The sequence below is a fragment of the Charadrius vociferus genome, unplaced genomic scaffold (genome assembly GCF_000708025.1).
Source record: "Charadrius vociferus isolate BGI_N301 unplaced genomic scaffold, ASM70802v2 scaffold321, whole genome shotgun sequence".
NCBI classification, from domain to species: domain Eukaryota; kingdom Metazoa; phylum Chordata; class Aves; order Charadriiformes; family Charadriidae; genus Charadrius; species Charadrius vociferus.
The window spans coordinates 2,232,475-2,247,373 of record NW_009646934.1 but is presented as its reverse complement, the minus strand read 5'-3'; the positions used below and the strand labels follow the sequence as shown (position 1 = coordinate 2,247,373).

The window sequence follows — 14,899 nt, the reverse complement described above, 5'->3', positions numbered from 1 at the left end:
AATGGCATTTCTTGGTACATTACCCATGTCTCATCTTCCTGATAGGAAGTCTTTTGTATTGCAGTTTTAATGGGGCCCTCCTCCACAAACAGCATAGTGTACATTTTAAAATGCTCTCCTGACATTACAATGTTTCACACGTTTCACAATACAAAAGCATCACTTGTGCAATAGTTATGTTGAGCTCATTATCTTAAGTGTGTCATTTGCTTTACATATTATTAATACGGTTGTTGAGTCTTGGTAGTAGACCTGCTGTTTACTGTCAAATTTAGGTGTTTGCTGTGTAACAAATACCATTCCTTAAAGCAGATGCCATCATAACTGGACCCAGATTATAGAGTACTAACATTGTGACACTAATTTCTCTTCCTGCTTCCATGCATCCAATCACTCTTGGCTTTTTATACTACCATTGCAGAGGAACTTTTTTTCTTTGCAGATGTCCTAATTTCAGGTCCTTAAGAAGGTCATACTTATGAAATCCATAATATTTCACAGGATAACCAGACTGATGAAATTATTCTACATTGAATCTCTGCATGCTAGTGTATGTGTTTGAATGCAGTTTCTCAACAGCCTTCATATTTTACAACAGAAAAACCTTAAGACAAGATTCAGTCTGTTGTTCACACCCTCTTCCCAGTCACTAACATACAATGAAATAACACTATTAAGCCTTTAAGGTCCTTGCTCTTCATTTAGAGCGGAACTTACGAGGTTAAGTAAGGTGTGAACATGCTATATAGCAGTACGTACTTGATAAGATTACGCTTTATTTATCCAATTATTGGCCTGCCTTTAGAATCAGTTTTCCTTAAAATGAGGCTCAATTTAATTCTTAGGCTGTCCCACAGACCATTTAGAGGGAATTTACTATCTTTAAGAAAAGGGTTTCCAAGCTATCTTACATATTTTGGGCAATGTCTGTGGGTTTATTCTTTCTTTCAGAATTCTCTAATGAATATAGAAGATCAAAAATTAGAGAAATATTCCAGACAAGGATAGGAATTATTCCCAGTGGTATATTTAACACTTTTGTTCTAGATTCAACAGTTTGAGGCAAAGGCACTTTGTCTATTTCCCTTGAAGATAATTTCATAGTCTATCAGCTCCATTAAAATATATTTTAGATTTTTGTCTGAAGTACAGTTTCCTTAATCTCATCCCAATATTTCTAGTTCTGTTTCCTTGCACCATGGTGAGTAATTAGTCCCCAACTCCCATAGGCAGTTATACTGTCACTTAGTGATTGTTTTGCCTACCTTCTACATTTGTAGACTGATTTAATTTTTCTTTACAAGTCTCTTCAACCCTGCAATCGTTTTTGCTGATGCTCTTGAACATCACTGCTGCTGTATACCTTCTACAGACCTTCAGCGAAATGTGTTCCAGGTGTTGTCTCATCAGATTAGATTAAGATCACTTCCTGGTTCAAATTCTATGAGTACAGCGTTGCTGTTTGGTTTTGATAATGTATTGCATTTCAAATTCAGACATATATTTCTGTCTGCCACCACCCCTTTAATCATTCCTACTTGTCTCTTTCAGTTAAAGAAAAAAATTACATTAAAAAATTCAAATTGACTTTCAGTTAAAGGAAAAATATGCAACAGAGTATAAGTAACAGACATCAATGCGCCATAGCACATGTCATATTCCCAGCCTCAGATTAAACCTGCTATCAAAGGCTAAACCCTTAATTAATATAAACTGTGATAGCCCCTGCTGAAGATATCTTCTGACAAAAATAGCTGAGAATCTATCCCCTCATTACTGCTGTCCATTATGGGACATCTGAGTTTCCTCTGACAGTCAAATGAATTTCAAACACGAAACAAAGCAGAGTATGTAACAAGTATCTCTAGTACATATTGAAAAGCACAGTTTGGTATACTTTGGATTTTCAAACCTGGTCATCACAGTTTCAACTCTAGTTCATCACAGTTTCCAGCCTTCAGATCTGAGCCTTTAAATCCCTTTATTTTTTCTCTTTCACATTTATCACATTAAAATCTTTTTCCTTTCTGTATGCTTTACTGGGTTTAAAAATATCTGCACAAACATTTTGAGCACTGCAGAGTTAAGAAAAAACAAGTGGATTATGTTTTATATCTGCAGTCAGAAGTTCAAACTAAATCAAGGCAGGAGTTTCTGAAAGGTCCATTCACGTGGGTCTTCCTCACCATCTCCTCCTCATCTTCCAAAGGTTGCTGAAAACTTACTGTATATTATTGAGGGCAGCACATTTAAAACAATTTTTCTCATGATTTATGTGCTATATTTTGCCTTAGCTCTGCTAGATGGAATAGTTGATTTTTCTGGGCACTGTGCCCAGATTATGTTTAATTTTGTCTACAGATTGTACAGTTTCCCAGATACTATACCAGAGATGAGCATTTTATAAGTTAATAAAACAATAAATAAAATAAAATCTGTTCTCATGTCTCCACGTAATAACTGGAACCTTAAAAGCCTTGCCCTGTTTTATAGAAGCTTCTCTTTGTTACAGTCAGTGACTAAAAATATATCAAATTATTTTGCAGTGATAAAAAAATAAGGTAAATTATTTATAGGATCCCCACAGAAACACTTCAAATTTAACCTTAAATATCTTAAACAAAGAGCTAAAATAAAGTTCCACCATTGAATGCATTATGTAGTAGTTATATTAAGAAAAAATCTGTTTGGATTCCACTACTATATTTCACATAATTATTCTACTTTTAGAATAAAAAGAGGAAGAAAAACTTACTGTGTACTCTGATTTCCAATTGTCCATTTGTAAAAAAAAGAATGATGAGGGAAAAGAAAAAAAAGAAATGTGAAATAAAACAGCGATGCAAGATCCTTACAGTAAACATATATTAACAATAAAAAAAATTGTGTCAGATAATCTGCTGATTTATATTTGACTAAAGTCTATGAGACAATAAAGGGTACAAGTCAGGACAGAATCTAAGCACCTGATGTTTTCTTTGCAAGGAAGAAATTGCATAGATACAAGACTCCAATTTTTACCTGTCCATAGTCTATAATATTTATTTCCTGCTATCAATCAATGTAAGATGGAAAAATATATGCAGTTCAACAGGAGCTGTTAAAGAAACTTGGTATCTGTGGCTCAATATGTAACTTAGACCTTCTGAAGATAAGCTAAACTATCCAAAAAGTACAAGTCAGTAACCATTTCTGCTTTATTCCTTACCTGTGATTGTATAAGGATAATAATTCCAAGCCTTTTCTGTAACATAAAATATTTTGGGAACAACTGCTCTAGCCCAGCTAGGCAGTTTGCTGGAAAGAAAAGGAAAATATAAAATTAGAATGTGCTGTGACTTATGAGTATTGTAGAAAAGAAGATACTTCCAAATGTGTTCGCTCATAATTTGACAGGTGTTTCACAGGCTACTGCAATACCTAGACTTCACAACAGTATTTTCCTCTCATGACTATGCATTCTGTCTCAGCTCTCTCCACAAGCATATATGAAACCAAGTCGCTTTGCTCCCCTCTTAAAGTGAGTGATATGGTGCCAGTGCGATAACCTCTGAGCGGATTTAAATTGAGGTTGCAGATTTCAAGAATTTATGGCCTCAAACCTTTGGTCATAGTTGAACTCAGCAGGTCAGACCATACAAGATGTAACAGCGTCACGGTATCCTTAACCACAGGGAGGCACTCTCTAACAAGAGGTCACAAGAAAATATGTTATTTCAGTCCACTTCGGTCCCAATTCCATTATTTCTTCTTAGAGACTGGTTCTCCTTCCTCCATATTCTCTTCCAGTACACAAACCCTTACACTGAACTCATCAAGCACACAGTTTTTCCCACGCTACCAACACCAACTCCCAAGTAGAAAGTTTTTATATTAAAATTAACAAATCACTCAAAACACCTGTGTGAGACTGGCAGGAAGTATTAGTCCCATTTTGCTGATGGGAAAAGTAAGTCACAGAAGTGAAGAGGATTAATGGAACTGATGTCATAGCTCAGAGCTCACTCTGTCGAGAGAACTTACCAATGCAGTGGTACAACAGCACTAGAGTAAGAAATGAAAGACATGGTTACAGCCCATGGAAAGATCATTAAAGGGTAATTAAATAATACTATGGAAAAGTGGGAGAATTTTCTTTACCACGGATCTTCAGTCTCTCATTTCCACGACTCTGGTCACACAGGGTACTAAGTAGTGATGAACAAACATACATTTTAAAAGGGCAAGTTCATGATAATTCATCTTTCAACCCCTTCTTAATGACATCAGTTATAATCACTGAAGCTGCCAGGAACAAAGATGCAGTACTAGTCGCTCAAAGGAAGGCAGACCTTTGGAGACATAATTATCACTGTACTTCAGGGACGCAGTTACAATTGTTTTAGTCTGGTGATGTGTTGAGCAGAACACTCAGCCTAGGTCTGAATCTGCACTGTACTCAAGTAGATGCTTTCAAACCTCAGTTTTCAAAGTGTGAATGTTTGAAATAGTTACATTTAAATAACTGTGCAGAAAGTAAATTAACTTTCCATACTAGCAAATTTCTGAAGAAAATATAGAGTTTGGATCGTTAAGGCTTATTTAACTGTGATCTAGCTACACATAAATACTGTATTTGTCCAGAGGCAAAATGCAGACATTAGTATATTATCCAAAGATTCAAAGTCAAGTGCATTGACTTTTGCTCTTTGATGACATTGCTCAAAACCCGATTCCTTTCTTTACATAAGCATTTCTCGTATACTGTCTTTTAAGCAGCATTTTACATACCGCATAATAGAATTCACTGTATAGATCTTTTGTTTATCTTGTCAGCCTCTGTCAGTGTCTTTTTATGACTACCACTCTGCTCCCTCCCTTACCACTGCTAAACTTTACTCTGATGCCTAAATAATAAATACCTCAGGATGCAGACTTTCAGCTTCTGAAATCAATGCACTAGCAGGAGAGAAGAGGCAGTAAACAATTCTGGAAATAACTAAGGCTGACACTGACACTAGAAAATTATTCTAGTAATGTCTTTATTAACATACAGCTGCTCATTTTGTGTTGGTTTTTGGTGGTTTTTTTTGGTAATTGTTGTTTTTAGTGTATTTGCCTGTCTAGCTATCTTTGCCAGTGTGGCACATCTCCAAAACAAATAATTTTATGGGCAAAACACACATTATCCTCAGACCTGCAAGCAAGTCACAGTCAGAGACACACATGAATTGTTCCAAGGGTCCACTCAGAGAAAGAAAATACAATATTTCTATTTTAGCAGCACAGCTATCTATTGATCACATTCTCTCTTATTTTTTTATTTTATTTCTTCCTTCCCCAGGTGAAGTACAGTCTTACAGCACACAGGGAGGAAGTTTTTCGTAAACGCATTCCAGCTAAAACCATTGGTAAGCAAGAAGATCCTCTGCAAGAATTATAATATTAGCAGGCAAGAAAAGATAACTGAAGATAATGCACAAATCTTCCCCAAAAAAACATCACTGAAAAATACAAGCTCAAATTTCTTCAGGAGAAATCAGACCACAGCAACATAAAGCGAAGCAAAGCTAGCGAGTTTATTAGGGCAGTGGACTCTGGAAGAAGAAAATATGAGGGTGTAAGGAGTCCTGTCCCTCAAGGAAGGAAGGCAGAGAAGTTTTCAGCACCCTTTGTATGGCAGCATATCTCCTCGAGTGAAGTCTTCCAGAGAAATCCTGGCCTCCCAGCAAAATCCATAGTTACCTGAAAACCCGCGGATCCTTTCCGCAAAGCTTTAATAGTACTGCAATATCTGGTGGCATAGTGACACCAAAACCAGAATCATGAAAGATTCAAATAGCAAATCTGGTGATGATTATCAAGGAGTAGTCGTAATTATTATTAAATTCAGTGAGCCTGTCTTCAAACATCCACCATAGCTTTAGGTAAACCTCCCAAGTTGTTGTAGGCACACAGATCTTCTTTGTCAATGTTTCTACCCATCTTCGGGCAAGAGATCCTTAGTTCCACTGCCTGCACTACCAGAAACTGCATGCTTTCCAAGTATGTCTTGTACATGCTTTCTAGGACACAGTCCTTGTAGATATTCTGTATTACCCTAAAGTGGTAATTCTGAATATGCTTTCCAGTGCTTAAAACCTTATCTCTTTTTAACATGAAGGAAAGAAATATCCAGAAACATAAAACCCCAAACTTCTGGGAGCTCTACAACAGGAGCGCGTTTATTGATTTTTCCAAAGAAGTCCTGTATCTAGCCTGTGAGAGAACAGACTTACAATCACAATAATATTAAATGTTGGCAAGATATTTATTATTGGACTCTGTGTGTGTGTGCGTGCGTGCAACATTACTGGTGATTCAATTTAGCCTGAGTTAAGGTTAAATACGTCAGGATTGCAGTGGAGGAGTAACCTGCAATGTAGAAGCAATAGCTATAGTGTTTCTATGCCCACTACGAAATGCTGCAGAGCATAAGTTTAATAAAACGAAACAGGCTCAGGGGAACAGAAGAACATCAGAGAAACAGGGATATTCAATAGATCAGCAGTAGTAAAAATGGGAACAGATTGAGCAATATTTTTCATGGGTCACAAAAAATATATATATTTTAAAACATCTCCAGCCTTTGAGTGTGGAGGGATTGACCCTCAGGAGTATAATTTCACTATAGGAAGAGACACATATTTCACTTCAAGAAATGATGAATCTTTTGGGAAACAAAAGTTATTTTTTCCATCATGTCTTTAAGCCTATTGTTTTGGTACAGAAGATCACCATTGTAGAAGCCTAATGGTCATTCACAATGTCAATCAACTTTGCTGAGGCAAATCTTTTGTCACCAAAAAAGGACCACTGGCTTTGTGACATTATTATGAAGTAAGAAACCCCTCAATCATTTTAGTGGGTTGGTTTTGATTTTTTTGGGGGGTGAAGTGTTTGCTGTTTTTGCTTTTTAGTTTGTTTGTTTATTTGTTTCTCGCCCCATAATTTTGGAGAACAGAATGACAGTTAAGCATAAAAGAAAACAAAAGTTCTGATTTTCAGTACATCCTTAACTTCAAGTTATAATTCTTTTTTCTTGGAAAAGATACTCTAGAGGAAATGACAACTAATCTCTCTATTTCAAGCCACTGCTCTATCCCACCTTCCTTCTTCCTGTGGCTACCAGGAAGCGGCACATATTCATGGGAAGATGTTCTACTTGAAACAGAAAGGCTATTGCCTGGAAGGGATATTCTTTGCAAACCTTTATTACAGAGAGGAAAAGTTTTATTGCACTTGCCTGTTGAGATAGACCCGTTTTTCTGTTAGCTGACCATTGCCATGGTTTGGATCTTCATAGGGTTCATTCTGCACCACTTCCACACCTTCACCTCGGTCACTCTGCTCATGGCTATGCTTGCTTATCATGTACAGCTGTCCAATTCTGTACTGCAAAGCAAAATCAAGAACAATGTATTACCTTTATGTAATACACACGTACTCAAAAGCCAATGCCGTACAACGATATAGCAGTATGTGCAAATATAAGGTAGTTCAAGGGCGAAACCCAGTATTTTGCGGGTTCATTTAGACCTATGGGTTGTGGTCCTCCCATTATTGTATTAAGTCCACATCGTCACTTGTGGAAAAAATAACAAAACCCATGTGTATACAGATGTAAAGAATCAAGCCAGTCCTTCATTTTTAGACAGTATTTCTAAGTATATAAATTAAGAATAAATAAACAATTAATCTACTGCTTCCATGTGCTGACATGCAAGAGGATATTAAGCAGCAGGTGAACTCTAAAAATTCTGTGGGACCCAGGATTCTCCCGTAATGCCAATACGATGCCAAATAATGGAGTCCTGCAAAAAGATTCAGGATAACAATTGCTGATTCACAGAAATAGGAGTGGAGTGCCAGCTCTTAAGAAAAAAAACACACAGACTCTAAATCCTTTGAAAGAAAAGTTTGAGATGAGTGACTTGGCAATATTGTTAAAACTAATTTAAACACTTAAATGATCCTTTTTCTATAGGCTCTTGAGTTATTCAGGAAGCCAAAACCCAGGAGGGTTGACCTGACATTGCTATCACAGAAAAATAAATTATTGTACTGGCAATTGATTTTTTTTCTCAGTATGTCTGCATCTACACTGGAGCTTTTGCCTCCAGAGAAATATAACAAAACATACATCCCTGAACCTTCATTAGCAAAGATTTTAGAGTAAAATTGTACTTTCCCACACATTTTCTCGTTTGAGATTTTATTCCCACTTAAGTCCGTTCCACATTCTTGAACGTACCATGGTTCTTACAACAAACTGTCTTTGGATCTATCCAGTTTTCTCCACTTGGATCCCTCTCTTCCTCAAAGTAATTTATTTAGGCATATACATGCTAATCACTTAAATCACATCAATCGCTTCAAATACAAAGAACAACCTGTTAATTTAGAGAATGGCTGAGCTACTACACAAGCTGCCAAGTACTAGCTCAGCATAAGCAAACAAAAGCATAGTGACAGTTTGACCTCAGAAAACTCGATGAGATTCTTGTGGTTATTACATATTATAAACAGCAATCCTATCACATATTTTTAAAAGCCCCAAAAGCACAAATCAAAAGAGCAATTAGCTGGGAAAAAAACCCAAACCATCTACAGACCTTATTAACAACTTTCAACAAGACGATCTTACTAAACAAAACGATAAGGAATAGGATCATGGAGGGGTTCCTACAGAAGTTCTTAAATTACACATAACCCCATTTCATTCCCCTGCAGCAGGCAGGCCACAAGAAGGGAAGATATTTAGAACCTGCATCTTGCAGGATCATTTGCTTAGGGGACAGGGATTTCCCTTCTCCTAGCACTGAATGGACACCTGCTCCTTCCTTGCCAGCCACGCACTACAACAGTTAAGCAAATGATCTGCATCAGATGAAAGGCACTTTTTTGATAATTCCAAAGTCCTAAAAATGCCTCAAGTTTATAAAAAGGTTAAGGGCAAAAGGGTGCTCTAAGCAGGGAGGGTGAAGTACCTTGGATCTATTTTCTTCTCCTCTAATCGGGTAATTTCAGTGGATTTTTTTCCCATTACCTTTGTTCAAACTCCTCCCAGTGAAGAACATAGCCCACTCTTAAAACCTGTTTGAACTAGTAAAAGAGAGGACTAGGGGAAAATAAAAAGATACAGTTGTCATAAAACTAGTCAGTGTCATATGGGTCAGGTCAATTAATTGTGAAAATGTGACCCCTGTAACATTTGAAAAAGATCAGTAAATCTCTGTGTAAGTGCTGGCTATGCAACTTAGAGGTGCCTGGAAATTTTAGTGTTACCCACACAATGTTTCTTCCTCTCCTTTCCTTCTTGATTGGTGAGAATTTATGGCCTTTTTTTTTGGTTAGAATGATCATTCTTTCTCTTCACATCCTATATAACTTTGGAGAATCTACTCTCACTGTATAGAAATGTTCCTAAGACATTCACTAAAACTATAAGCACAATAATAGTCTTTAAAGAATTAGATGCTGCCACTAGCTCCTGCCTATATATTCAGCTTTTTCATCTCTTGTACCTCTTTCACACAAAATGTCCCCATTTAAGAGATAAACCTAAAATTATTTTTCTTGCTAATCTAGTTATCTGCCTTAGTCTCTCATGAATCCTTTTCTTCTCTGTCTCATCATATTTAAACATGTTGTCCTAATCTTCAAGGCTCTGAAGGCCTGCAGTACTTACACATACCTTTTAACTAGTTCCATGAAAAATTGTCCTCTCTTTTTTACTAACAATAAATGAATGCATTGGTACACAGGCAAGGCAAAGTTTGTGGACAGAGGTAGTATATTTTATTTGATCAACTAGTACAGTTGGAAAAAGGAGGACTTTCAGGCACATGAAGCTGTTTTTCCGGTCTGAAATCAAAGCAACATACTTCAAAGCTGAATATAAGTTGAGAAAAAATGCTTTGCCTTTAATTAGATATGTAACAATTAGACCACCTGAGTGTAAAGATGCTTACTGCCTGTGGAGTGATAAAGATGTCAGAAAAGAGGAAAGGTGCTTATCTTCTAATGGAAAGAAAGAGATCAGTGATTTATAGGCTGTGGAACATGAAAAGGTTAAGTGAGGAGAGGGGAGAGGAATTACAATTTGCCATAAAGCCAGTATTTCTATTGAGATCTCTACTGAGATTTTTGTTATCCCATAAAGTTATGACTTTTAGTTGCCATGGACATCTCTGCAAAGTGTTTCTTGATTGCACATATCACTGCATGCTTTGATTTCCTACTTCCATGCAGTCCTTTGCAATTTTGCTCTCAGTTTTAATGGTCAAATACAGACCTCTCTCAGTTTCTGCTGGAAATATTGGCTCAGAAACATCAAGACAAATGTACATTCACACTGACAACTAACAATGGGGTTGTACTAAAACACACATTTGCTCCAGCATCATAAATAAGAGATATCCACCTATAACACCACCACGTGTTTTGCTAACAGAGATTGTTGTTCTTCCAGGGACCCATACTACCATAAAACTCTCCCAAAATATCAAATCACAAAGACTGTAAATCTGAGTACATGGTTAAGAGTGGCTAAGCTGCATACCCGCTGCACTCTTCAGATGATGATCAGTGTTGTCAAGTAGAAATTGCTTTACAGATGTTGCAGTCAGTTCTTAAAGAAAGATTCTGCTTCTTTGATGAGACTCAAAATCACACACACTCCAATTATACCTAAGATCTCCCAGAAGGTATCCAAGGCAGCTCAGCATGGTGCTTTGCACTTGGGAGACGCTGAGGAAAACAGAAGGCACCACAACTGGTGCTGGACAGCTCTGCTGTTGGAATCCTACTGCTTGTTGCCTCTCCCCAGGCAACTTTCCATACCTACGGATCTCACATCAGTCAACTGGAAACATCCACCTTTCACAACTACTGAAATGACTGCGTAGTCCTGCTAGAAAGCAGCTGTATCCTGCGAAAGAAATATAATTTTACATGTACTTTAAAGTAGCTAAGTGAGCTTCCTTTGTGTGCTATTCATTTGTTTTTATCTGGCTTATAAAATTCTAATATCATTCTAAACCAGGATGAAAAAAGAGTTAACTTCTGAAATTATAGTACTTTACTAAACTGAAGAGTACTCACCTATTATTACAGATAAAATACCTTTTTAAAAAGTGTATGTTTATATTTACATGAATAAAATCCAAAGGAAAGATGTGGTTTTTAGAACCTGACGAAATGTAAATGCCTGAGAAAAAAAGTCACAGCTCTTTCTAAGTTCCTATCGACATTGTGGAGAAATATCACTTAAGAAAAATTTTACAGCAGTAAACAATACTCATTATTTCTGCAAGCGCAAACTGATGTGCCACTATTATTCATGTGGCTCTATCACAATCTGAATTTCTGTGTTCTTAGGTGCAAAATAATTTTCCAAGACCATATATTGTTTCAAGGAAGTCAGTAAAATTTCACACAGTGGCACCTCATCTGAATTTGGTTCTGGAGAAAAGCTCTTTGTTTGAAAACTCTTCAGTTTAATAGGGGAAAATTTCTTCAATATCAAAGGAAGGATATCAACAAACAAATGCACTGAATGTGGAGTTAGAGATTTCTAAGGATAATGCTTTTGTAGTAGACTTGATGTTTCTCAGCCCCTTACGAGTTAAACATCGTCTCTGTAATGACTTCTCTTTTCCTTCAACAGTCAGATGGTGTTTGCCTATTGGGAGTTTAGTCATACAAGAAACAAGGTTTATGTTAGCAACAGCATAACGATGGTCAATCTGATGTTGTGTAAAATTACAAGTGAGATCAGAGTCACTTTTTTGGTGTTCTTGAGATGGAGGAGAGGGGGAAGAAAAAAAATGGGGTCCACCTTTCACATCTTTCATGTGTGGAAGTCGCATTGTCTTCAGCAAAACCTGCACAAGAAATCCTTGTACAAACATGTCTGAATTTTTTCTAGAATAAAATAATAATATAGACTGACTATTGCTCAGTTTTGGATCTAATAGTAGACTTAGAGTACAACCTTTCAAACTTCACCTGGAATGCAAAAAGTAACATTCTCTCAAAGGAGAAATTCTGCCAAAGCTATCCATAGTCTGAAATTTTTATACTGGTCCTTGAAGTTCTTATCTGAATGCTCACAGAAAATGTAACAGATTTATCATTGGCTTAATCTTATATGGCAATTCTCATATTGAAAAGAATTGTTGAACCCTTTCATCTACATTTACTTTTCTATAACTAGACTAAACAATCAGGGATGGTGCTGCCATTTCAATTTATGCAATTTATTGTTCTAAGTCAGTAGAGAGATCCCTCCCTGCAGTTAGAAGCTGGAGTCCAGAAGATGCTGTATGTCTCTTATACCTATTAAAGGTAATGGCTGTTCAGCACACTGCATTTTGACAATGGAAAGAATTTCTCACACAGTGATTCATGCTTAAACATGCCAGTGGTTTCTGGTCCTGTCCTCAGAAAATGGCAAAGGTAAACCAGAAAAAAAGAAGAAAACCAGGAACAACTCAACTTAAACACATCTGTACTTATGCACAAATGTGCTCCTTTGCAGAGGCAGCTATAAAGGGCACAATCCTGCCTCCACTGATGTCAATAGGTGTTTTGTCATTGACCTCAGTTTAGTAAAAATTCACTTCTAGCAAGAAAATGTAAGGAATCAACTTCATCCTCAGTTGTATCTGCCTAGCTACACTGAATCCAAGGACGTTGATTATGGCAAAACAGTAGCAATTTGATTAAGGAATTCTGATTTAGAGAATGCTGTCTCATTAATAGTAAACAATCTTAAAACTGACCGATATGTTTCTGATTTATTTTCAAGTCACAGTCTTTGGAAGACTGCTTGTGTGCTCCGTGGTGAATGTGTTCCAAGACTTCATTTCAGGCCATTTTTTAACTAAAAAGATTAATAGGAATATTATTCAGCACTTGTATAATAATTTCCTTGTTTGGAATTATTTAAAACAAGTGCTGATAATTCCTCAAAGTACCACCATGAGACAAGCATGGTGATCCCCAGGTAAGTTACTTGTCCAAACATGCATAGCCTGTCACTGCAAGCAATCTCTTTAACAGCAATTTCACAGAGATGTTTTGTGTCTGGAATAACTTGTTTGAAAATGTACTTGCTTAAGTAACTATCTTTGATTAGGAGGATACACTGAAGTTCCCTATTGTGTGGTTTGTTTTGATGTTAGAAAGCATTGTTTTCAGGTCTCAATCAAGACCTAAGCCCCACACTGCCATAAATATGAAAAGTTACAGTTAGATATTGAAGACAGGCAAAGAAAGCATTATGCTTATTTTATATTTGATTAATGGAAACAGAAATTAAATTAATACCTCAACCTTAAAAAAAGACATCTGTGATAGAACTGGGAATTTAACCTCGATCTAGTGATTTCCAGCTCAGTGCTTTTACCACAAGACACACCTGTAATTTTTTTTTAAATTCTAAACAGTAATTACTTAAACAGAAGTGGTTTCTTTTATCTCACTCACTGACTATAAATCCTTCATGTTATTATTGTTATTAGACATCATTCCATCTGCCATCTGAAACGGGTGAAGCCTAATGCATCCTCATGCTCATCTGGAGGTTAAAGCTGAGCCCTCACATGTGGGCAATTATAGCACTGGCTGAAGGAGCACCACGATTATGCCTTCTGATCCCCATACTTGTGTAGATGATGATTCATAGCTATTAAGAATAATTTAAGAAAATCTTTTCCGTGATACAAGCTCCAGGTTCTGACAAGGTGATTTGTCTTCCTTGTTATTAACATTCCTGGATTGATTTTAACTAGCATAGAGAAATGTACAATGTGCTGGTATTTGATGTTTCGTGTACTGGTGGATTTGCATTGGCTCCTACTTGGTCTGCTTTTTCAATTAGGTTTTTGTTTGGTTTAGTTTTGTTTCAGTTGGACTTCTGGCTCTCAGAGCTACTACTTTGCAAGCAAGCGAAGCAATTATCTTGCCTGATAGCATACATTAACCACCACCTCAGGGTTTTACTGCAGGACATTGCTATGGAGGGATATTAGTCAGACTTGTAATCATTGCGGAGTTAGAAAACTTTTTGCCGCTGAAACGATCACTCCCTTTGCCTAGACAGCCAGGTGTAGGAAGAAAATAAACTCACTGTAAATTTGAACTTGGAAGTCTCTCTTATGTAGCGTAACTTACCAGTGTGAAGATAGCAGTTTCTACTTCTGAAATAGTGTTTTTCCTGGTAAAATAACTACATTGTGGGCTAGGGTCATGTGAAAAGAGTACTGCTGGTTTTGACAGCTGGGAAAATCTGCAAGGAAAGCATGAATAGTAAACACAGAAGGCAGACGGGGTGTGTTCTTACAGCCCAGTGAAGCGCCTGGCAGAGATACCCGGACTACCACTGAACTGGTATTAAGTCTCCTTTGGCCTGATTGAACAGCAGCGTGGAATCGAGACTACTACATTATTTGACTTGTAGTTTCTAAGCTAAGATGTTTAGAGCAAAGTAGGCGCCTTTGCACTGCATTCTCTTTGCCGTGTGGAAACATCTGAAGTGCAAACTGGTTTATGAACTGTTATTTTTAAAATGGCTGTCCCCGAGGCACAAATACGAGAAAGTAGCTCCAGAAGAAAAGGTAGCTGTCTAAATTATTGTCTTCAAAAGCAAACCTATTTTTATCTATACAGAAGATCAATCAACCTTCTGAAACAACAGAAGGATTGACTCATTACAAGAAGGAATAACACCAAAAATGTACACGACTGACCTTATCTAATTACAGATTATTAGTGAGGTGCCACAGTTAAGGCAGTGTATTGTGGTTTACGCCAAATCAGCTACTGGGGATGTGGGGGGCTCCAGATGGGACTGACAGATGCTCCCCTCTACCCT

At 37.0% G+C, this 14,899-nt stretch overlaps 1 protein-coding gene across 1 annotated transcript in view; it reads right to left on the bottom strand.

Annotated features, from left to right (window-relative positions):
* Nucleotides 1-7,409, bottom strand: part of PITPNC1 (phosphatidylinositol transfer protein, cytoplasmic 1) — a 44,644-nt gene extending 37,235 nt beyond the window's left edge. Inside the window, exons 1-3 of the mRNA XM_009894778.1 lie at nucleotides 7,265-7,409; nucleotides 3,209-3,297; nucleotides 2,756-2,763 (exon numbers count right to left, since the gene is read on the bottom strand). Of these exons, the coding sequence (XP_009893080.1) occupies nucleotides 2,756-2,763; nucleotides 3,209-3,297; nucleotides 7,265-7,392 (225 nt within the window). The 5' untranslated portion in view covers nucleotides 7,393-7,409. The remainder of the gene's footprint in view (nucleotides 1-2,755; nucleotides 2,764-3,208; nucleotides 3,298-7,264) is intronic.
* Between the last annotated feature and the right edge of the window lie 7,490 nt (nucleotides 7,410-14,899).